Source organism: Ciconia boyciana, chromosome 2 (genome assembly GCF_034638445.1).
Source record: "Ciconia boyciana chromosome 2, ASM3463844v1, whole genome shotgun sequence".
Classification (NCBI taxonomy): Eukaryota; Metazoa; Chordata; class Aves; order Ciconiiformes; family Ciconiidae; genus Ciconia; species Ciconia boyciana.
This window is the reverse complement of record NC_132935.1, coordinates 113,509,648-113,532,404: the sequence shown is the minus strand read 5'-3', so window position 1 is coordinate 113,532,404 and position 22,757 is coordinate 113,509,648. Positions and strand designations below refer to the sequence as shown.

At 39.3% G+C, this 22,757-nt stretch overlaps 1 protein-coding gene across 2 annotated transcripts in view; it reads right to left on the bottom strand.

Moving 5' to 3' along the window:
- Positions 1-22,757, bottom strand: part of ITGA9 (integrin subunit alpha 9) — a 226,437-nt gene that overhangs the window by 26,197 nt on the left and 177,483 nt on the right. For both annotated transcript variants that reach the window (XM_072853606.1, XM_072853607.1), the window contains exons 23-26: positions 22,307-22,414; positions 5,771-5,896; positions 5,051-5,170; positions 3,236-3,337 (exon numbers count right to left, since the gene is read on the bottom strand). In XM_072853606.1, coding sequence (XP_072709707.1) covers positions 3,236-3,337; positions 5,051-5,170; positions 5,771-5,896; positions 22,307-22,414 — 456 coding nt within the window. The remainder of the gene's footprint in view (positions 1-3,235; positions 3,338-5,050; positions 5,171-5,770; positions 5,897-22,306; positions 22,415-22,757) is intronic.

The following is a 22,757-nucleotide window of genomic DNA, read 5'->3' as shown; positions in this document are numbered from 1 at the left end:
TATGGTAGCCTTCAGCTTTACAGGGCACTTTGTTGCAGGAGCTTTGTGCATTTTATCTGGGATTCCCCTTTCATCTATTCAGCTTTGCATTCCCTTACTTTCAAGACAGGGAGACTCAGAGGCATTTGGCTGGTTTTGACATAGTGAAATCCAGCTTATTCTTCCCTCCACATTGGCACTCACAGAGGGAAGTCCTTTTGCTCCATAAGAGCACTCCTCCTGCACACGAGCAGCGAGCACAGGATGCGAATCCTTGGATCTGGTATTTGATCACCGCAGTCTCATGGAGCTTACTGTTGGTTTTGCCTCACATGTAGAGAAGAAGGGAGCCAAACCTTCATGGAAACCCATATGCTCAAGAAAAGAAAGTATGCCTCCTGAAAATACCATGCCATTGGTTTCAGCCAATATATACTCATGTTAATACAACTGTCATCGCAGAGCCAAATCCAAACTCTGCTCACCTTCTTCGTGTGATTTGTCCAACATAAGAATTCAAACAACCTATTGTAACCAGAGACAGAAAATAATTGATTCCAAATCACATAAAACCATATCCAAATCCAGATAAATGATTTCTGAACATTGCATAAATGCATCTTTTTAAAAAATGGGTTCATTTCAAAGACAGCCTGCTTCCCAACTTACAGATGTTTACATAAGCTTTTGCATCTCCCTTACAAATTGTCTACTAGAGTTTCTGACAAAGCTGATATTTATATGGGTGGTCCTGCCACTGCTGGTACTTCTTACACTACCATCACAAATATCAGTCTTCCTTTTTCTTTTGTCTTCTTTACAGATAGTTTGCACTCTGATATTGTACGCTATATTGTAAAAGTGCCCAGCGAAGTAAGGGCACCTGGTTCTAAAAAGAACTGTTTAAATGGGCTAGTAAGTCTATATTCAGCTGTAGAAAGCAAAAAGGCCTCTTCAAATTTACCATGATAAAGTGTCTAAGAAAATGTTTTTCATTGTTAGGGAACACTTTCATAAACAGACTCAAAGGAAGTTCATGCACAACTGTTCAGGATAGAAAGAGCTGCTATCCAAACAGATACAGTACAGCAGTCCATGGTCAATGAAAAGAATACAGGATAGGTTTTAAAAAGGGAGGGAGGAGTATGAACAAAGACATTTTCTCTCTCCTGTCTCTACTTCCAGCTGAATAGCTGTGGCTTGCAACAAGTACTATTTCCTTCTGCATTCCAAAAGAAAAGAGAGGGGGAGAAAAATTAATACCTTGAGCCAAACCACATGTCTTAAATTTTTCTCTGAATATGACCCTATGCAAAACATACAGCAACGGTGAAGCCAACAGACATATGGAAATAGCATAAAGGAGAGAGCAAATGGCACTCACATTAGAAAAGACTTGAAATTACAAATTGATGTTACATGGCTACAACATGTCAAGCATGCTTCTTTACAGCTAGGGCTTCCCAGGAACTAGGAGCAAGCTCATGTTTGAAGATTAATATAGCTTCCCAGCACACACAGTGCACTTTATAACTGTTGCAACTCAAGGCTTGATGAAAGGCGTTCCGGGAACAGGAAAAGCACAATGTTGGGGTTTTTTTGTTTTCTTTTTTTCCTCCAAGCATTAGATAACAATGAAATACAGCAGAGCTTGCATTCCTAGATAAAAGCATTTCTAAATTTTGAGTATTAAATAATAGTAATCCCACACATTTTACATTGTGCCTATCATTCTGAGAGATTCTAAAACCCTTTATAGATCAAAATATTTGGCAGAGAGATCCTGGCTTCTTCCATTTCAGTTGGGGCATGGGTATCACAGTCAGGTGTTACTTCAGTCATTAATGAAATTTTGCCATAAAATTGAAAGATTTGCTCTGTGCAAACTGCAGAAGTAAAGAGAGATCAAGCAAACAATCAGGGCTGCAGGTCACTTATAAGGCACATTCCCAGGGAAGGCTAGCTATGTTTTCATTTCAGCTGCCAAGCCTATTTTTTAACGCTCTTTAGAATGGCCCAGAAACCTGACAAAGACAATAAAACGGAAAGGAAAAAAATGGGGTCCTGTCATATAAATGAATTTCTTTTTCTGACAGGTCTAATAAAATAGAAAGTTATGTCTAGGGTTGCAGACATGATGGTGGAGAAGATGGTCACTGTAATGGTGTCTACTTTCAGACTGAAGGTAGTAAGTAGATGAAGGTTCAATTCTTCCTTTGCCTGTAGGGTTTTAAATCCAGTATCTCAGAGATGAGTGCTTTAATTTGGGACGTCAGTGTCTTCCAAAAGCGTGTTGAACTCAATGCTTTCACACTCAAACCTCAACAGTACTCACTGAAATGGAGCCAATGAGAGAATGGTTGCATTGGCTGGTGGTGATGACAAACATTGGGGATAAAAGGATAACTGAGAGATGGGATCTAGATCATGTTCCAAAAATACACAGCAAGAGGAGAAATTGAAAGTAGTCCAGATTACCTCTGATCCTCACGTGAGAGAGAAATAAGAAATGAAACTTTAACATTTCACCAGGCAAAAAGAAAGCTGAATTTTGGTTCAATTTTCATGTGTAGGTATTAAGCGACTTGGTAGTAGGAAACCAAAGCCATCACCTCCTTCTCCAGTAGATTGTAAACATGGCCCTGTACAGTTTTATGTATAGCTAAAACTATACAGCGAATTCACCTTTAACTTTAATTCCAGCCTCATGCAGATCAACACAAAATGCAGTATCAGGTCATACACGAATCCCACCAGCTCAGCACAATGGAACAGTTACATTAATCTCTGAAAGTTTAGACCCCCTTGCCCATTTTCACAGCTCCCAAAACGTGATTAACACTTCTAAATATTTCATACTGGCACATCTGAAAAGACTTTGCTGGGGCTTCAAGTCTCTGCTAGGTTTTCAAGGAAAATCTGAATTGGATTAAAGCAGACGTTAACCCTAGAACAGGAAGCTAAACCTAATTTTGGCACAAATCCCTCAAGAGTATTACAATTTTGGCTAGTAAAACACAGATCCTCCTGCTCCACATAACATCATTCACTGTGATGGCATGGTTATCACAGAGAGCAAAACCACAGAAGCACAGTTCACAGCACTGCTACTCTAGCCAGACAAAGTCTGGGCACTCTCATGGGCTAGCGCAGCCCAAGCCCAGCCACAACCACAAATTCCAGTTTCTGTAGAGCTCTTAATGATCTCCAGCCCACTATGATCAGGAAACCTTTCTCTTCAGGTTTATTTACTTACTGGTTTTTCTTCTGGGCTCCCATTGGGCACCTCCACAACTCTGAGGTCAGGGTCCACCCGCACCCTCGCCCTTGTGACGAACTGGATGACTGATGAACTGTCCTGAGAAGTAAAAAGAGGAAGAATGGGATTTGAGGGTGCAAAAAAAAAAAAAAAAAAGGCACCAAAAAACCCCCAGACAAAAACATCAAACATTTGCCAGTGTAATAAACACATCCAGACAATGCTGGGTTGAGGGTTAAGTACTATCCTGGTTAAAACCCTGCTTTGAAAAAAATATACCTTATGCTCATAACAGACAGACAAAACCAAGCACATTATCTCAGATTAAAACAAAATCAGGTATGTTGGACTTTAAACACATAATTTGTATTTGGCCAGTTAATGTTTCCCACATTTACCGCAAAAGCAAAAGACAGAACATTGCCAATCAACCCAGGCAGGCTCAATATTAACCATCAAAGAAAAGTTCCTATTTGTTTTTCAAGTGAACAGAAAAAAGATATATGAAATCTGTGATAAACTCAAGTATATCCTAAGGTGAAAATTTCTTAATTATTTGAATCTGTGTACTGCAAATATCTTAAATATTCAATGTATACCTCCCTTATTAGTATATATTTCTCCTATATTTTACACAGTGCATTTTAACAGGCACATTCCAACAAGCTGCCATTTCAGCTCATAGGTTAGTCATCTGTATGCTGTTCACCTTGGAGAGGGTAGGTGATAAGTAGCAAATGGCATGTAATTAGTGATACTGATCTAAAGACATGTGTAAGCACTGTATGTCTTTTAAAGGAGTGTTGCTAATGGTCACGTTGGAAAGGACCCAGCAGATGGGATGAATCCTGACTACTCCCAGGACTGAATTTCCCAGAAGCACATTTTGTGTGTGCTCAGTTACTTGCTTACATATTTCAGCATTTCTATAAGCATGTAACAAATACCTGAAACTTCTGGCCTTGCCTATATTTCCTGTTTTCAAATATGAACAAACATTAGCAGACTAGTTGGTTTCAGCTGGAAAAGCTCAGAGCTATCAATTGCTTTAGGAACTGCTTTCTAAAAAGGGCTCTCTCCAATGCTTTTAATCTAGCAGCTATCAAAGACAGGTTTATTTTAGTAGGGTCATGTTATCAGCTTTCTCCTCTGATTATCTTATACCCTCATAATCTTACAGCATCTTGCCACAATTACACAGTCAGCATTTTTCTAAGTGTAGGAAAACAGGGCAAAATGTAGTAAATCACTAGAAATTTAAGAGATTTGCTGTCTCATTCAGTGGCTTCAGAGAAGACAGGAATTAACTTGCAACCATTTGTTTCTTGTCACAAATGTCAAGCTCAGCATTAATATGGTTGTGATGTATCTTCTTTGAATAATAATTATCTGAAGTAAAAAATTACGAAAAACTGCCACGTCTCTGTTTACACGGAGGGAATGATAGATAGTTGGTCACAGTTTACATGTACTTACTCTACTTTTCATTTTTCAGAATGAAAACTTTCAGAAATCAATTCAACTTTCAGAATTCTCTAGCCCTAACACCATGCATACAATTAGGGGCCTCATTTGTTGTTTCTCAATGTATAAATTTCTGAATTTAATTTACTTCTGCCTTAATGGGCAATGGGTAAGAACTAGGATTAACACCTCCATACATGCTGTCGATAAATAGATCTGTTTTCTTTGACACCATTATTTTTTATAACACGCTAGTAAAGAGAAGAAGGAATGCAACTCTTGAGTCCAGTGATGCACATAAACATACTTAAATTGGTATTTAAGACAAACTACAAAGGAAGCACGTACCTTCTTCAGTATCTCAGTATTCAGCAGCGTGTAGACACTTATATCACAGGACTCTCCTTTTGCTAGTGAGCTTAAGTTGCAGCGTATAATTAAGCAGGACCTGCCTGGTCTTTCACAGTCCTACAGGAAACATGGAAAAAGCTGTTAGGCAAAGGAGGAAAAAATTCAGTGACAAACTGCGACAGCAAACATGCCAGCTGACTAAGTTACACAATAAACTGCTAAAATACAGCACTCCTGCACTGAAATAGCAACAACTTTCAAGACCTGAAGACAGACAGATACAGAGATCTGCAAGAAAGCAAGGCAGGTGAAATTCAGCCCTCTGCAGAGCTGCTGAGACACATGAGTGTCTGGGGCTGGGCTACTGCCGCACATCAGCCCTCTGCACAGCTCAGGCCCCGAGCACTGTGCAAGGGCCCCGCTGCCCCATGTGCCTTTGACAAAATAGAGGAGCGAGGGCTCTGGTCACTAAGTGTGCGCTGCCATGTTAGGTAACTCCCTCCCCACTGCACTTCCTGAAACTTCCTATATCCATTTAAAAATCAGATAATTAAAATCGCTAAATATCCCCCCCCAGTACAACATCAGTATTAGTCTACATGCATCAAACAGTTGCTTTATAATGAACTATCTGCTCGAGTTCTTCATGCTAAGCCATGCAAAATCTTTTGTAAGATACACCATATGTTCAAGTTTGTCATAGGTGGACTTTCTTACCAATACTTTTCTGCCAGACTTTGTGAAAAAAGCAAATATTGTGTGGAAAATATTTTCATTTTCTTGAGGAACAACGCACGGGCTGGGGTTTCTGTGAAAAGAACAGCTTCCTTTGTCCTGACCAACCTGCAAGTACAATTATATTCACAATTATTATTCTGAGTTAAAATAAATTACACAAGTAGGTGTATTTTTATGGACAGACCAATCCCACCTTCATCTAAGCTGGATGCCTGGACTCGCATTAATAGTCAAAAGAGGGAAATAAGTGCTTTGGGAGTCAAATATTCCTAAAGAAAATATCTAAAGCAAGACAGACGAACCGTGCTCTGGAAATGCTTGTCTCTCTTGACTGGATAGGATATGAGCGTATCTAACCTAGCTCACGTGTAGGTGTCTGTGTTCTACATGTCTGGAGATGGAGATAGAGGAGAACATCTCAGCAAAAGATATAAATCACCACATAGCATTTTAAGTCAATTGTGTTACCCTGTGTATTACCTTTTTTGTAACTGTAGCATTTGGTGCTTTGCCCACCTTGACTGTTTCACAGTTTGTATCAGAACTAATGAGATAAATGAAATCTTTGAGTAGATGCACAAGCCTGGACACTAAATCTGTTATTATACCTTCAGCATAAATAGTACAAAAATAAACTTTTTGTATCATTAGCTTATTCACTTGTCCAGAAAAGTAGATGCTTGAAGCAAGCAAAACGTACCAAGCTTTGATAAAATTATCTTGAGTCCAGATAACCTTGCACTAGAAAACCCTTCTCACTTTTTGCAGCTTATGACTATTCATTGAAGAAAATCTATTGGAATTTAATACAAACTATGACAACAAAGTATCAGCAAATTCCTCCTGCCGCTATCCTTAAAACCTGTGAGAGTGAGATTTTCCCATAAACCACCAAGTGACATGCTTATACATCCTGCTGTTGACCTCCCCACATCCTCTACTCTTAACAGGATGAAAACTTGTACCTTTTCAAATCACAAATCCTTGAAAGAGGGAGAAAAAAAGTTGTTATAGATATGAAATTACTGCATACTCTGAGCCCAATTCTGCATTAAACAGTTTTTAGCTGAGTTAGACAAAGTATTGTCAAAAAAAGAAACAAAAACCAAAGGTCTATCTAGATCTTAAATGCTATTTTCCAGAGAAGTGATGTCTATGTCTCTTGGTAAGATAAACCTTTTCTGCTTCACTGGCCCACAAGCTTTTCATAATCTGTTCTTTGAAGTACATATTCATAACCTGTCTTCACATAATCTGTCCTTACATTCGCAACAGATACAGGCACAGGTAGCTACCCAGTTTACAGTCTCCTTGGGATCAACTGAAAATTAAGACTATGATGTTCTTCATTTGTCCAGATCACCTGGAATGAGTTTTTGTTATTTATTGTAGGTAAGAGATTCACAAAGCACACTGACATTTATTTTCTTTGAACTTTCACATGGGAATTAGATCCAGATCAACCAGAAGGTTTATGTTAAATCAAGAACAGCGAAGAGTCAAGATCTGTTCAGTACTTTTTCCTTCTTCCTGAAAGTTTGAATTACCAGACACTTGGACAGATGTCATTAGATTCATGCAAGAGATACAGAAAGGACAGTATGAGCTTCTGCACTATCCCAGCTTTTGGCATATTCTCCAAATAGTCCTGCTTTATATCCTGTACAAAAATGGTGTAACAACAAACCTAAGCAGAAATATCTCACGAGACTAAAAGGAATTATCTGGCATAAAGCAACATAAATCTGGTCCTTTCTTCTCTAAATGATTATCTTTTCTTAAACTGAAGCTTGGCTACATCTCATCCTTTTTAAAGCACTTCATCTGAAAGAGAGAAAGGCACCTCCAGAGGACCAAGTCTGAATTTGGAAATACCCTTTCCTCTCTGCCAACTATGCAGCAATCCTACACAAGGCGGCTATTAAATTCAGTGTCTCTGCCCATGTTTGCAGGGACACGCGCAAGGATCGAGCACCTCCTGCCACCTGCGCTGCTCTGGAACAGACCAGCAGGTGACCTACAGCCTGCTTTAGTAGCTAAAGGCAGATGCCACTTCCTAGAAGGAGAAGGCAGATGCTACTACTTGGCCTGCAGAATTTGGGGGAATTCAACCAGACAGAAATTATTAATCTGTGTATCTATGATCAATCAGTGTATGCTGACAGCTAGTAGGCAGGAAAGGATGCAAGGCAGCTGAGAAGCACTCAGTTTCTTTTAGCACTCTTAGAAACAGCCACAGAACTAGGAAAAAAAGTAACAAAAAACTTTGAAATGGGTGGATCATGCTGAGGTAGAAGGAAATCCAGCCTTTCCAAAGGATTGGCCACAGTTGGTTTTTTTATTTGTTTGGGGGGTTTTTTGTTTGTTTTGTTAGGGTGACTGTCAGACACTTGTATTTCACACCATCTCTAATTTTCCTCAATTTTTACATGCAAAAAGGGAAGGTTCAGTCAACCAGTCAGACAAAACTATGGTAATTTTTCATTAAACTTTGTTTTCAATGAAAAATTCATCTCTAGGAAATCAACCTGCTAAATCAAATCTTAGCACAAAGCTCCTGCCTGCATTATGCTGAGACCGAACTGCATCTCTGAAATACAAATCAGGATCTGGCCTCATGTGTGAGCCTCTCCTTGTTCAACCATGGTGCTACCCCAGCCACCTGTTTTTCTCCTTGTGACTAACCTCATAATCTGGTACACAGAGAAGAAAATTTCTGGCAAGGTTTAAGAGCTTTGCATGAGCAAACGCTTATGATTTATAGATGCAAGAACTGTGCAAGTCTTTGAAATGGAGTAGGTAGCCAAGCTCTTTGACAAAGTCTTGGAGTTTCAGGGTACATGACATACTAGAGCTTTTCGGAAATTTCCATGTGGTCTCAGCAGCCTATAAACAGAAAAGGACTACCCCCAAAGTGATCTTCCCAGGACCTGGGATCTAACATATCACAGAAATAGCAGAAGGGGGTTTTTGGAGCAGTGCAGAGGATGTAGAAAGAGATGTGCGTTGCCTTTGCACTCAGTACAAGGACTATACGGAAGCCACAGAGAAAAATCAATATCCAACTCCTAACACAAACAACAACAAAACTGGGGCAGAGGGAACAGGGACAGAAAGGAGACTCTCTTAAATCCTACATTAAGACTGCAGCTTGGGAAATAAAAACCCTGTCCTGAGTGAGGTACCAAGCAGGAGCAGCCCTGCAGTCTCCCAAGGAGGGACTTCCAAGGAGCTGTGTCTGCTGAAGGTTGTTTCATTTTGTTTTCCAGAAGGTACTTACCCATTTTAAGTCCTGCATAAAATCATTCACGGTCTGGTGCACTGGCAAATACAGTTAAATCTCCTGTACTGGAAGCGCACCTAAAATCTGTACCCAGACAGATGTAGACAAAGTCTACATTAGCACATAATGTAGGCCAAACAAAAAGGTGAACCAGGCTAACTGCATGGCATCCTCAGCACTTGATGTCCACATTACATACTTTTCTAACTTACTCTGAGTCTGGTCCTCTGGCCTGAATGTGCTGCAGCCACAAATGAGTATTAAGTGCACTCTTCGATGCTCCTTTGTGTTTCTTTTGCCCCAAAGGAATCCAGTTTGGGCACTCTGTGATGCAAACTACAGCTCCCTGCATGGGGAGGGCTACATTTTGCTTTATAAGCTCACTTCTGGACTGAACTGAGATGCTAGTGAAGAAGCACTCTAAGGCACACTTTGGTCTTCAGCCCAGCAGAACTTCTGCAAAGGGTGATGACTCCAAAGGTGCGCAAAATACACATTATGCATGCTTGCTAAGAAGAAGTTTTCAATTTTTTCACCTCAAGTGTGGATATTACATTAACTCCTACAAGCAGGACTCCTGGAATTCATATTGTTTGTTATGTACTAGAATGGTTGCATTTCTACATAAGCAAACCCTTCTGGAACAAAAAAGCTACAATCAGTCTTGACCATACAATATCCCTCCATAACTAGAAGTGATATATATATTTTTAATCTGACCTAGCAGATTTCATTGAACAGCTTTACATTGTAGAAAAAGTGGCATAAAAATAATTTCAGAGGTCTTAAATGATTTTCTACTTTTTCTTCTTCTCTATATACAATAGTCTATGCTCTCACATATAGTTGAGACTACCACATGTATAATGAGTTTTTCTAGGGTAACAGTGTAAAATTTTTGTAACACAGAACTAAATTATTACCAACTACTGATCCTAGCCTTCAACTCCTGGAAAACCTTTCCAATTGAAAAAAAATACTGTATTTTTGCAAAAAAATTACATTTTCAGATTTTCAATTCTAAACTTAAAAATTTGTAAGAGGGTGGTTTTCTGATGGAAACCCAAACATTTTTTAAAAATTTTTCCATGACAAATTTATAACTTGATATATTTATCATGATTTGTCATTGTTCTAATTAGAATGAAGCCTGTTTTGACCATCTTGAATAATGTCTTCAACTTTCATGTGAGGCAAACCAACATCAAGAACAAAAGTAAAATTTTCCCACACAAGTTTTTACTGACAATGGTTTCTTTTTAACAGGCTGTCCGTGTGTAGGGATGTTCCCATTCTCTAGGAACATCTTGTCATAGACTGCAAAACACTTAACATCAATGCATCATTTGTATTATTGTGTATTATTTTTTTTTAGTTTGTATCTCAAGTTCAAAGGCACTTTTGTCAAACTCCTCAGCCCCAAGGTAAAGAAAGGTGAAAAAAAAAAAAAAAAATCACTCTGATATTCCCAGTGTGGAATATCAGAGTGATTAAAGCCAGTACAGCCTGCAATTTTCAATAGTGAGACGTTACTGCTGGGTGTCTCACTTAGACACGTAACAGGCCTGCTTCCAGAAGGCAGACATGTGACGCTTAAAAATGACCATATTTTAGAGAGTTTTAGCTGGACATCCAAAATCTAAGGGACTGAAAATCACTACTCACTCATGAACATATATATGTGTATTCTCCTATTGTATTCAACATGTGTGCATATACATGCAAAATGCATAAACACAGAGAGATATAAGCCAGAACATTTGTACTACACAGACTGTAAATGGCATAACAGGCCTCTAAAGGTCACCATAACTCTGCAAAGGCTAATAGTATTACTAATCTATCATCATGCAGAAAAGCAGAATATCCCTTAGGCTGCCTACCCTACCCATAAATGGCCACACGGTCAGAGCCAAGTTAGTCTCTAGCTTTGTTAATTTACTGGAAGTTGTTGTCCCCTTAAAGAGCCCATAAACATGCTTGAGAGACAATGTTTAAATAGGACAGCCTATACAATGGGTTACTCTGCCAACTTTTTGTCGTCAGCACAAACCACTAAGCTTCTCAGAGACAAGACGTAATCACTGGAGAAAGCATGTGCATTACTTCATGCTTTAAAAATGCTGTATCTGCAACAAGGAAGAAATTCCCACAGGATGACTTTAGTGGACTCTGAATATTTGAAAAGTCTTACGGAGCAGGGGCAAACCCATAAGGTAGCAAAGATTTTTAACCATATCAGATTATACCACCCTTAAGAAAAAGTGGCAGGAGGACATTTCAGAGTGAAACAGCTGTATGTAAAACATATCAAGTACACATCACACACATTACATCCTAAAAAACTGCAGGATATTTAATAGGGCTGTATGGGAATAGCATGTTGGATTTATTATGTACACAGAGAGATCATCCTCTCTGACTTTCCCTGCACGTGTAGGGATTTATAAGAATACTTGGGCCGGGCTTGGTGCTCCAACAAGGTGGCACCAGTGCACGAGGGACAATCACCACGCTTTCCCCTGGGACTACAGAGGATAACCCAGGGCTGCCAATGAAACACTTGTTGCATTTCTAACCCAGGTCAGCCATGGGTTTAGGGGGTTTGGAGTTTCTAGGAGAAATAATACACCTGCTGCCTCAGCACATTCCCCTTCTACTATCAGTTCTGTCCCCCACCTTCAGGGTACTCATCATTTCTGCTCATCTGTAGCTACTCTCAGAACATGGCAATTTCTAGCAAGCCTTTGGGGCCTTTAAGAAATTGTTGGGGTTTGTTAGCAAACATTTTAAGCATTCAGGCCATACTGTCTGCAACATAAACTTCACAGGTGGACTGAAAGCCAGTGGCCCCTTCTAGACTTAACCTCAACCCATTTAACATGCATCAAAGGAGAGACCCTCCATTTTTTTCAGAGGCTCGTACCCTGCACAAGATTTCCCTGGAAGAGGGAAATTAAATACAATTTCCGAACAGAGGGCTGGAAAGGTCAGCTGAGGACCAAGCACAGGGACGTGGAAACTGGCAGTTGGCATGGGGTTACGTAAATGCATGTGATAGGAGTCTCTTGGGAGAATGAGACTGAAAAATATGAGGAAACTAGCCGTTACGTCCAATGGAGCATTAAGTACAATCTTATATGCAGCAATGCAGCAGGGAGAAACCAAGTCCTAATCCCATATTCAATGACTGGCATTTTACAAGCTTAACAGGCGAGCAAATGTGTACCTTCAGCTCATTCCTTATAGACAACACTAGACTTCCACTACAGCAAAGGAATTCATTATGGTATTAAAACTTAAACTTCCCAGGCTCTTCCAGTAAGCCCGATTCCTCTATTGAGCTAAATCATCACCAGTTATTAGCAAGAGCCTGGAAGCCAGCAGCATTAAGCTGACACAAAGCAAGTGTGAAGGTGGAATCCAGCCGTGAGTGCATGTGGTAGAACCAAGCCCAGGTCCGAACACGGAAAAAGTGCAGGGGCAAGTTCAGGGAAAACATCATGAGACACGAGATATTTGGAACAGCAATTTTAGCTGCAGGAAACATTCTCAAGGTCTGAACACAGGTCAGCTGTTTCACAAAATTGTTAACATTGTTCAACTCTGAAATGGATGCCTTTCTCATCAACGCTGAGGTACACTGGCTCCAAAGGACAGTTTGGCCGTAGACTTCTTGAAATTGCTGCCAGATAGTTTTTACATATTTCTCCTTTCTTACTAGTTTTTTTTTACTATTTATTTATGCATGTCTAATCAGCAGTTCAAGTTTGTAAATTGGATAATATGTAACAGATCCACTGTTGTTTATCTTTGTTGCTAACCATAGCACACTTACCCTAATACTAGGGAAAAAAATGTATACGTGTGTCCTGATTCAAAGACACTGATTGACCCTATAGTAGGTGAACAGAGATGAATCGATAGGCACGGTTAATCTAACATATCACACACACTGAGGAAAAAAAGAGTACTTGCAAGAAATTCCAGACAAGGTCAGACTTTCAACAGTGGACAAATAAGTTATGTAAATATGTTATCTGAGTACTTGCGCCATATGCCAAAAATGTTTAATATTCACAGATAATGAAACATGTTTGAATCAGAGCAGTTTTGTTGATTCTGGCAATAAATTTAAGAGCCACTGAAACAACAGAAAAGAATTTTTAAAATTAACCCATTTTACACAACTCTTGAAAGATTTTGAATAAAAATAGCAATGCTGTTAACCAAAACCAGTACTCCACAGATCCAACAGGTAAACTTACATGGTCATGACAGACAAGATTTAAACAGCAAAGTGGAGATGCTAAAGCATTAAATCAGGATAGAGGAGTATTCCACCATAGCTCTGGCTCCTGCTCCTCCAGCCAAAAGGAAAACACAAGATGCACGTTTGGCATAAATCTGTGCTAACCTGATTGCAATGCCTGTAGATGTTTTTCTGATGCACTTAACCCCGCAGCTTAATTAAATAACCTGTTAACTGGGTTTGATCAGCATAATCCTGCAACATTTGCCTGGTCTTGGCCCTGCAACCACTTTGCATGTACTTAGCAGCAATCCCCAGAAGTACTACTCTCAAGAACTAGTGCTGCCTACCCGGTTTAGGAAGAAAAGCAAACATCTTCTGATTTAAAGTTCCTGACTTACAAGACAGCGGCTTCTTTCCTAGACAGAGGGCACCACCACATGTACACAGTGAGAAAAAAGACGAACCACTTGTATGCTTTAACTGTGAGGTCCACAGAAGGTTCAGGCCTAAGAACGACTGAACACCACCTTACATAGAAACCAGTTTACCTATAACATTTACATGCTCAGCCTTTAACAGTTGAAATCCAAGAGAGAGTCACTGACAGGTACATTTCCTCTCCCTATGATGAACTGTGAAATGCTTAACGCATGAGGCGGCAAATCGATCTCAAGGTACATCTCTATTGAAAGAGCCCCTGAGATCACTTAGAGTTTGGTGCTCCTTCAGCTACGTTCTACCTATCTCCAGCACATCCCCTTCTACAGCCTCTCCTATGGTGCATAAAACACAAATAAGCCCATGTTTTTTCTTTACCTAACTGTTGGACTTTCCTCATGGGCTGTGTTAATGTTAGGATGAGAAATTCTGAAGACTGTGCAGATAAATACATTCCCTGTAGGGCTCCAACAACTCAGGTGGGATGTTTCACTAAAGCAGATATTTGAATGTATCAGCAAGGTATCTCACATCAGCTCTCTTTAGAGGCAGTGGAGAGAAGGTATGACCTCCAAGAGGATGATTTTACTGATCTGTTGTAGACACTTGAAGATTAAATGAGTCGTCCTCATTAAAAAAAACCCTCCTGGGGGGTGGGGGTGTGTTTTAAGTTAGGCAGAAGATGTCCTTTGTTTCCAGGACAACCTCAGAGTTCTCATTCCCCCAAGGAATGGTTTATTGATACTTTTGATACTATCCAGTACCTTGCACGAGACTGGAATGATGTACTTTCAAAGTCAGGAGAGAAATCTAACAAAAGATACTTATTTCCACTCTGATACATGAACAGGGGGGTAAACCCTTCTTCCATCAAATGGGAGATAGATTTTATACACACAGATACCATTGTTTTTAACTCTTCCTTTCTTAGTTTCTAAATTTACATTTAAACCACAAATCTTGTATGTTATTTATAAAAGAAAAAGGCTAGTTTATGAATCAGCATTTAAAACAGGTGTGTATATTAAAAGAATTAATCAATCAGCTCCTTCCTGAATTTCCTTCTTCATTGTTTTTCAGCAGGAACAGCTTCACCAATGGGAAAATGGTGAAAGGATGTAATTCTTATACTCCTTCGAAAAGAAATTTAAAAAAATTAAAATAAATAATAAAATAAATAAATAAAAAAAGTAAAATAAAATTAAATTTTGTAGCCTCTCTTTTTTCTCAGTCAGTAGTTCCTTCACCAGGCAATTCTCTGCCTGGGAAGTTTACGAAAAGTCTACTGTATATTTTTTCCGTACCTCAGCAAAACTCCTGATTACTGTGGTATCTACCAAACCTCCTGCTTCCTTCATGAATCTGATAAGAGCTAACATGTATACCCAATTCACTTCATAAGACTTCTTTCTTTATCTGAAATTCACTTTTATAAAAAGGCAAATCAGCCGTCTTTTTCAAAATTGGAATTTCACTTATTCAGCCAAGAAAATAGGAACTATGGGCAGTTCACAAAGTTGCAGCACATTCAGTCAACATAAAATATTAATCAGACTGCCACATGATATTGACAGGTCATGAGTTTTGGGGGGAGAGAGTGTTGGAAAATTGCAATAACTAAGTAATTTGACAAATTTCACTTCCTTAGTTTAGAAGCTAATTGTGAGCAGGCCACAAGTGAACACATCAAGTGTTGCCATGGTCTGATTTAATACATAGATCACAGTGCATTTTTGTCCATGTTTTGATGGCCCTGATCTTTATAGTACCAGTCTTACCTGAAAGACAGACTTATCTTTCTACATTCAAAATATGCTTTCCATGAACGTTCTCTTTATCTAGCATTTGCAAAAAAAATTCACTGCTTATGCAACTACTACAGCACTCATTGCTAGAAGACTTGGAGAAAAATAGAAAAAGTCACAAAATTTGTCCAAATCTGGTTTCACCTAAAAATCCAAACTAGGAAGATCACAGAAAGCTTAATGCCATGTTAAGTAGTCTTGCTGTACCCTGAAGGCAATATCCAGCAATGCACGAAAAGATCATTTTCAAGCACTGCAAATGCAGTGAACTCTAACCAAGGCACAGCTTTTTTATACTGATTCAGATGGTTCCTGTAAAGCAAAAATGTCATGATTCTTTTTTTCCTCTTTGGATTTATTTTAAGGTCCTAACTCAGGAAAGAACTTCATTTTATGGCCAGGCACCCTTTCCTATATAAAAATGAAATCTTAAATGAGAGGTAAGTTCCTCTTCACTGAAAGACCTTCAGTTTATCATGTTGACATTAGGAAGATGTTTATGAGAGCTCTTTCTGAGCTGCTTTGAGATACTGTTTCCCATGCCTAGAGGCGACTGTGCTATGCTGGACCACAGCATATGCTCCTACCTCCCCTCACAGCCATCCTGGGACAGGGTGGATGCACTAGTTTCTTCTGCAAGTGACAGGGGGCTCCCAGGCAAAGCCAGATTCCATCACTATCACAGAGATGCTCTAGACCGGGGGTGGGGGGAACACCTCCAACTGCCTAAGCAAAATGTTTTGGAACAGTCATTTAAAGAAGCAATTAAAGCAAAGGAGGCAGGAAGGTCAGCAAGTTTCTGTACAATACACTCCCTGAAATGAATAATTTCCTCCAGCAGCCTAGCTGTGCCTTTAAATATGGTGCCAAAATATGCGTATGTGAATGTGTGTACAGCAATCACTGAAATGAAGAGACTACAGGGGGGATGACTAATACAAAGGGCTAAAATAAATCTTGCTGTAAGTCCAAAACGTTCCTATACAAACCTTGTATCAACGGTGGCAACCAACAGCAGCATAAATTGATGTCAGAAAATTTTTTTCCAACAGCAAGTACTATCAGCAAATATTTATATTTTCACATGCTGGGACTGCATATATATGTTTTCAGAGCCAAGACCTGAAACTTCAAAAGACAGAAACTAAACAATTTTAAACTGGCTGCCAACAAACAAGGCATTTTCTACATAACAATAACAATATACAGGTTTGCTTCTCTATGTGGAGCATACAATACTGAGCTGACAATATCAACATATGCTTCAAGGAGCTCTCATGCACTACCAGCATTTCAGAGAGCTTTGACAGTCCTCCTTTGCTTATGGTTTTAAACATCAGCAGTGCCAAAGCATCTTATTCTTATGCTGGAGGATAGCAACCTACAGATAATAAGCAGAAATTACATTTAAGGTTTTAAAATTGCAAAGATTTCTTTTCCATTATATAAGTGAAGAAAAACCTCAAGCAGCCTGGGACCTTTCATGGAACAAGACAGCAAGCTTTAACTCTTCCCCTTAACGTCTTCCTGCTCCTTACAGACATTACTGTGCAAATGGCAGGAAGAAAAATGACATGAGTGCTACACAAAACTGGCCTTAAAAATGTAACCTGTCATCAGCCAGGAAAGACTTGTGGCTCTGGGACTGACTCCATTTTACTTTTTCTGTTTCAACGTTCACAGGAAGAGAATAATGTTTATTTCAACGGTTTTCCTTATTGAACATGACAAGCTTTTCTACAGTCCCATGCTCAGGCAGCCATTAACTTAAAAGGCAACTTGGAAAGGGAATTCTCTTCAACTCTTCCATGCCATTAATTCATTTCCAATTCAGCTTTTCTTTATTTTTTAAATCTTACTGATACACACCTTTCATAAAGGCACAATCCAGGTCTCACCTGCTCAGACAGAAGAAAGGAGAAGTGTGAAATGAATATGCAAGCCTAATAGGATAAATGGAGGACTTCTGTTTGTCCTTCCAACAGAATGACTTTTTATTTTGCTCCCTAACCTGGTCCAGTGATAGGAACGCTGGACCAGGAACTAGGGGCTTGAGCTAACTGTCACACTCAAGGTTAATGGGAGCAGGATTCACAAGACTGAGGTTTAACCCATTTTTTGCTCTCTGGAGATAATTCTCAAAGTCTAAGCTTAGACGCCTAGGGAAACTCAGGGAGACTAGATGGCTTTTGTGTTGTCAGTGGAGACCAGCAAGTGCTTCTCCAGAGTTGTTTCTATGCCTCTCTCTCTCTCCATTAATTACTAGCATATGAGAACATAGTAATTTAAAAATATTCTATTACTAGCAATTACTAAAGCAGTAATTACTACATTTAGGTATCAAAAGTTACACGCAGGGAGGGAGTTTCTCATCAGAAAATTGAGGACAGTATTTCTTTCTTTCTCCCTCTTTCCTCCAAATTCCCCTTTATTTCATTGCCTAGACTGCAAACTCTTTGAAGAGACTGTCTTGCAACATGTGCATCTCACTTTCCAACAAGATTCTTATCTCAGCAATGGTAACAACACAGTTCTTTATATCCTCGGTATCGATTCACCTAAACAGGCTCTTAAAAAAAAATCAATGCTTGCTGGCCTGCACGATGCATGCAATAGAAGAAGCAATAGCTCCTTCCAAAAACCCACAAGTGCAGACAGCACTTGCTCTGGGTTAACACCATGCACTTTTGATTCTGGTGACAATTGTCTGACTGGAGTCTAAACAACTTGGCAGCCCTGTAGAGCTTGGTCCCTCCAGAGGAGGGGTGAGGGTCATCTGCTGCACAGCAGCTGGCTTCCAGTTCAGACAAACTCAGTTTCCAACCATTAGTCCCTCATTCCTCATAATTCTGTTCACCTTCGCTGGAAATAAAATAAATAGGAAGGCAATAATCTGATCCAGTTCCATAAAGCCAGCATCAGAGTAATCCCGGACACATTGCTAATTTATCAACTGCTTCAGCAAATACCCTGCTTAATCTGGTAGGAACTCCCACTGTGAAAATCTTTTTGGATGCCCCAGAAAGCAGCTCCTTGGCTGGCAAGTCAAGTAGCGCTTCCCTTGCCCTCCAAATTAGCTGAATACCCAAAGGAAATTACTAATCTTTCAGTTCAAAACCAAAACACACACAAGTATAATGAGCACTGTTTTCCTTTGTGGAAGAATAGATAATCAATGGCTTGAAAAGCGGAGCATATACATTTCTGTTAACACTAACTCTACTGTACTCTGGGTGCTCTTCTGTGTCATCACCTATACTGTTCCTATCACAACACTTGCACCAACAAGCTGAGGTATTTCATTTATTATGTTTATAACCTGGCTTGAAACCTGTGCAAGAAAGCAAATACAAAAATACATAAAAACAAACAAGTACTAATTTGTCTTATCTGCTTCCAAAATACCATTTACCACTGCAGAATTTGAGTATCTACTATGTAAAATCAATGTCAATGGTGAAACTCCCTAGTTAAAGTGACTTCTGAAATTTCTAGCATTTCCTTTTGGTTTAAAATTTCTGATAGGGAGGAAGTTCACTTGGTTTATTTCTAGTTTTCTTTCAGTTATCCATTTTCTTTTACTTCTGGCTTTTACTGTTGACTTGTTTCCTCTATGTATTAGGGGTTTTGTTGGGGAAAGTGCTGCAGAAACTCCCAAGACCCTTTGAAGAGCGTCTGAACATCTCTAATGCAGAACTCCAAATGTCAAAACATCTCTGTGACCTGAATTTCTCTGAAAGAAAAATCTTAAAGCGGTTTCAGCAATAAAGCCAAAAGCTTAGAGCAACAGGAACAGAGGAAGCATGAGGGCTGTCATTTCCTCTAAGAGCAGCAAGATAATAATTCCTATTAACACCTCACAGAGATACAGACCATTCCAGTGGGCCATATGTGACTCTCTTCCTTTTATTACTTTTTGTGCCTGAAAGATCAGATCAGTCAATACATTATGAAGGAATTAGCTCCTGGCACTATCTTGTGTGGTATATGTCTATTTGAGACACCAACTCTAGTGCTTTTACTATGCATTTTCACCCATAAGTTTCACTGCTGTACTGTACATCAGAGAAGTGACAAAAGAATTATTAGCTTTAAAAAACCAAAACCATGATGTCATCAAATCCCAAATGCTGTATCAACAGTTTCAGTTACAAATAAATGACAGTTCCTAATCCTCTGTGTTAATAACAGCTATTCTGAAAGGTCTGGCAACACTAACACCTAGAATGGCTGGATTATAGGTATAGGGGTACAATTACAGAACCTGCACTGTCTGAAAGGACACTATCACCTTTACTGCCATCTAGATTCTGGGAAGTTCAAAATAAGCAAAAGCTTGAAATCTTTAATGACTATGCTTCCAGAAATGCTCTTGAAAAACAGCTGTTCTAACCAATTTTCCAAAGTTCATGCCAATCTGCTGCTTTTAGGGTTTTGTTTGTTTGTTTAAGTATATTTAGTCTATGAAAAGATGAAAAGCTCCATTATTTTAGTTCCCTTTTCAGTCAATAAAAACTCAGTGGGAGAGAGGCAGGAGGAAAGAGAGTAGGATGCTTTTCCTGTTACAGTAGTAAGACTTGGGAGACATGGGTTCAGTGCCTGGCTCTGACACAAACTTCCTGTGTGACCTCAGGCAAACCATTTGGTGTTTCAATTATTTATCTGTAAAGCAGGGACAACCACTATCCCAGACAGGATTTGCTCGGATAACATTTATTAACATGTCAGAGATGCTCAAAAAGTCATGCATTAGACTCCTACTGACCATATACGCAAAAAACAGTCGTTGAAATGATCCAAGATACGCCAGTGTATCATGCAGGCATCTCTCATAAAACCATACTTGCCTACTACCACTCTTCAGCCTGCAATGCAAATAGGTCTCACAACGGCAGTGTGAAATTTCTACAAAGACAAACTGCAAAGTAGAAGAAAGACATCAAATAATGCTGGGGGAAATGCAACCTTTTGTTGAGGAAAAGGGATGCAAACCCTACAAGTATTTATTAGCACAGGGCCCAAGGCCACACCACCCAGATGGACCTCCTTTAGGTAAGCCATCAGAGGTACAACAACAATGAAAAACAAGTTAAGCACAAGATTTAAGGTTTTTGCCTTGTTTTTCTAACAGCTATTCAAAACCATCCCATCCTTGTTAGTGTGACTTAGGGTCTTGTGTAGAAATGATGACAAACTATGCCTGGAATTTCGCCCTTGTCCACTTGGTGGGTAGTGCACACCTCAGCTAATTCAAGTGTGCAGAACAGGTGTCTTGTCTAAGACAACTTGCCCAGACTTCTGGAATAGTCAACACAGAAACAAGCAATGCCTAGAAGGAATTCATCACACCCTATGTTAGATGGGATGAGTTTTCTATTCCCCTCTCTTGGCTATATAGGAATATATAGGATGACTGACTTTAGAGGAGACACTAGCATTTGGGCAGACAAAATCTTTCAAGGAGACTACCACCTCTCTGCTGCTGCTGCAAACACACACACACCTTCTCCCACAGCACACAGAGGCCAGGGAAGGGACAAGGAAACTGGCCATGATCCTTTGACAGGCAATGTGTCAAAGGGAAGGTGATCTTCTGTATGTAAGGCTGGACTAAATAAAACATTAAAATGCAATGCCATGGAAAATGAGACATAGGCTGGAGAATTAATTCAGTCTAGTTGGAGAATTGACTCAGTCTATACAACACTGATGCCTCATACAATATCCCAAATCTGTTTCTCAGTGATTCTGTCTTTAGTGCCCATCTGTAAGCCATATATATATATTTATCTAATGCCTTTCAACAGCACAAATCTTGGAAACCTGCTCAGAAAGGTCTTACTGGATCTATATTTACACAGATTCAGTGACACAGTTACCGGCATATGAGGGATGGTAATATTTTTCAGCCAAAAGGCTAGAAAAGTAGCTAACGACAAAGAAAGTATAATACTTCTTTTCAAGTAGCCCAAAGAGCTGGTTCCATCTCACAAAGACAGATTACTCTGAATTTCAGCAATAAATTTACCTCAGCAGTGAGGTTTCCCTCTCTTGGCCACCACAGTATAAATGATGGTATTTTAGTCGTTTAACAAAAGCTTTGAAAGTAATAAATAAATATTAGAAATAAAATCTAAGAATATGTCTCCTTTGCCACAATATATTTTGATTTTCCTTGTAGTTGACATAAAATCATCTTTGAAAAACATTATGTTGAAAGAATAAATTTCTCTGTTACTTACATTTGTTAAAAGAACACTCAAAAAGAGCAAATTATAACATGGGCTATAGAAAAATAGATATTGATAATGTATTCAGACCTAGCTACCATTTTTGCAGACAACCACAGAAAAAAAAACAGGGAACATGAGTCAGCTTGGTAATATCCTGCTGCTATTACATACACCATATAATCAGGGGAGACTTCGATTAAGACTCAATCCTCTTTGGAGGTGTGACTCAGGGAAGTGTTCTCCACATTTCCTTCAGGATTAGGCTGACCTAGTTTTATACTGCATTGTAGGAAACCAGGAACACAACCAGCTGCTTACCCTAGGTGAGGGACAGCAGTCAACAGCTGGAGGGGCTCAGCTGCTTATGATGATCTGGCCACAGACACAAAGAACCTTTTATTGTCTCAAAAAGCAACTGATTCATCTAGTCCTGCTGGACTTCTTTTTTATTTCAGTCATCGATAGCTCTCAGTGCCTCTCTGGGCTCTCAAACGTACTCACCATCATCTGCTGAACGTGAAATATTTCAGCTCCAGTGGCAGAGAGGCGGTTTGGAAATGATATGTCAAGAAAAGCTCCAGGGAGAGTGCTTGGTCCAGCATTGTAAACCTGTAAGACAAAGATGCATATAAATATATAAAAAAATCAATAAAAATAAAATTACATATATGACAGCTCGGAAATGGGAAACTACTGTAGAACCAGAGCTGGGAGTATAGGTAAATTTGAAAAAATTCAAATATTATACACATTTTTTCAATGTCTTCAGACTAAGACTTCTTTTATAAGTATCGGGATGAAGTCAAAGGTTTAGCTTATCTAACAGTCTTTAGGCACAGCTCATATATCAAGTGAGAAGCAGTTTTGCAGGATAATTATCAGTCATCAATACAAATAGCATGAGACTTCTACATTATATACAGAGACACTGCTAGTACTCTTTGAGTGTTTT